This window comes from Tinamus guttatus, unplaced genomic scaffold (genome assembly GCF_059628265.1).
Source record: "Tinamus guttatus ecotype Peru unplaced genomic scaffold, ASM5962826v1 Tinamus_guttatus_pri_ptg000161l, whole genome shotgun sequence".
In the NCBI taxonomy this organism is placed as follows: domain Eukaryota; kingdom Metazoa; phylum Chordata; class Aves; order Tinamiformes; family Tinamidae; genus Tinamus; species Tinamus guttatus.
Window position 1 is genome coordinate 248457 of NW_028288695.1, and position 1970 is coordinate 250426.

Below are 1970 nucleotides of genomic sequence, written 5' to 3' on the forward strand. Positions count from 1 at the left end.
TGGTGCCAGAGCAGGAAGAGACATTGCACAGGGAAACTCTCCTCACTGCACTGAGGGATATGACACCTGGGGGAGCTCTGACCAGAGGGTTCTGAGGTTGCCCCTCTTTGCTGATGAAGGGGGAAGCCTGGTTTCCTGCTTCAACACAGTCTCTGGAGAAGATACAAATGAGAAGAATTGGTACTCACTATTTGTATATTCACTTATTTATTTTTTATGTGAATGCATCAAAAGGAAAAAAAAAGATAAAAGGAGAAAGAGTAGAAGAGAGAAAAGTGAAGGAAGGAAGAAAGGGAGGAAGGAAGGAAGAAGGGAGGGAGGAAGGAAGGAAGAAGGGAGGAAGGAAGGAAGGGAGGAAGGAAGGAAAAGTATAAAGCCTTGATGCCAGACAGCCTATAACTGGTGAGTGGCTGCACAAGAGGGGGTTATTGTTGCTGACACTGGACCCTTGTAACAAGTTTCCTCACTGCGTCCTTGAGCTCCTTGTTCCTCAGGCTGTAGATGAGGGGGTTCAGAGTTGGAGGCACTACCGCATATAGAAGAGCCACCACCAGATCCAGAGCTGGGGAGGAGATGGAGGGGGGCTTCAGATAGGCAAAAAATGAAGTGCTGACAAACAGGGAGACCACGGCCAGATGCGGGAGGCACATGGAAAAGGCTTTGTGCCGGCCCTGCTCAGAGGGGATCCTCAGTACAACTGTGAAGATCTGAATGTAGGACACCACAATGAAAATGAAACATCCAATGCATAAAGAGGCGCTTACACCAAGAAGCCCAACTTCCCTGAGGTAGGAGTCTGAGCAGGAGAGCTTGAGGATCTGGGGGATCTCACAGAAGAACTGCTCCACCACATTGCCTTGGCAGAGGGGTAGGGAAAATGTGTTCCCACTGTGCAGGAGAGCATGGAGAAAGCCACTGGCCCAGGCAGCTGCTGCCATTTTCACACAGGCTCTGCTGTCCAGGAGGGTCCCATAGTGCAGGGGTCTGCAGATGGCAACGTAGCGGTCATAGGCCATGACTGTGAGAAGAGAATACTCAGCTGATATGAAAACAGTACAACTTAAGACCTGCCCAACACATCCCACGTAGGAAATGGCCCTGATGTCCATCAGGGAATTGGCCATGGATTTGGGGACAGTGGTGGAGATGGAGCCAAGGTTGAGGAGGGAGAGGTTGAGGAGGAAGAAGTACATGGGGGTGTGGAGGTGGTGGTCACAGGCTACGGCTGTGATGATGAGGCCGTTGGCCAGGAGGGCAGCCAGGTAGATGTCCAGGAAGAGTGAGAAGTGCAAGAGCTGCAGCTCCCGCCTGTCTGAGAACAGCAGGAGGAGGAACTCTTTGAGGGAGCTTCTATTGGATATCTGCTCCATGGGGTACAGGAAAACTGTCCAAAGAAAAAAAGACAGTGACAACTTAGAAGAATTTTCTCTGAGAAAGCTTTATAGAAATGCTTCACCTGCCCCTGACCACCAGCCCCTAGCAGTGAAGAGAAAATTGTTTTGTCCTTCTCGGAATGACCTTTTTCAGCTCCTGAGCCTCAGCTACTGCTGACTCTTCTGTGAGGAACAGGGGCCTGTCCCCTCTAAGCCCATGGTATGTCACAATGGGTGTGAGAGGACATCCACCTTTAACAGGAAAGATCCCTTAGTATGCCTGCATATAATTCTAAAGTTGTTCTGCTGAAGAAGAGAGGCTTAGCATTGATTTTTTTTACAGTTATTTTGTTTGGTAATTTTCAATTCTGCCATTACATCTGGTGAGGGTTCTTTAGAGGCACATATGCTTTTATTGCTGCAAGCATGAACATTAAACAGAGCAGAGAGGGAAACGGGCTCTCTGCTGCTTAGTGCAGAGCGAGGTGTGCTGTTGAGTCCATCTGCCATCCGCTGGTTTCAAATCACTGATTTAACTCTGCTCTGCCTCTTAGCCCGAGGTGGAGACGTGATGAAGAGAACAGGACACTGCTCCTG

General features: G+C 49.4%; 1 protein-coding gene across 1 annotated transcript; it reads right to left on the reverse strand.

The window, feature by feature from the left end:
• Positions 1 to 425: 425 nt before the first annotated feature.
• On the reverse strand, positions 426 to 1370 carry LOC148595028 (olfactory receptor 14A16-like). The gene has a single exon (XM_088522748.1). It carries the CDS (start codon positions 1368 to 1370, stop codon positions 426 to 428), a length of 945 nt encoding a protein of 314 aa, XP_088378874.1.
• Between the last annotated feature and the right edge of the window lie 600 nt (positions 1371 to 1970).

Excerpts from the sequence above, each read along its gene's own strand:
- LOC148595028 (XM_088522748.1), bottom strand. The coding sequence starts at position 1,370 with ATGGAGCAGATATCCAATAGAAGCTCCCTCAAAGAGTTCCTCCTCCTG.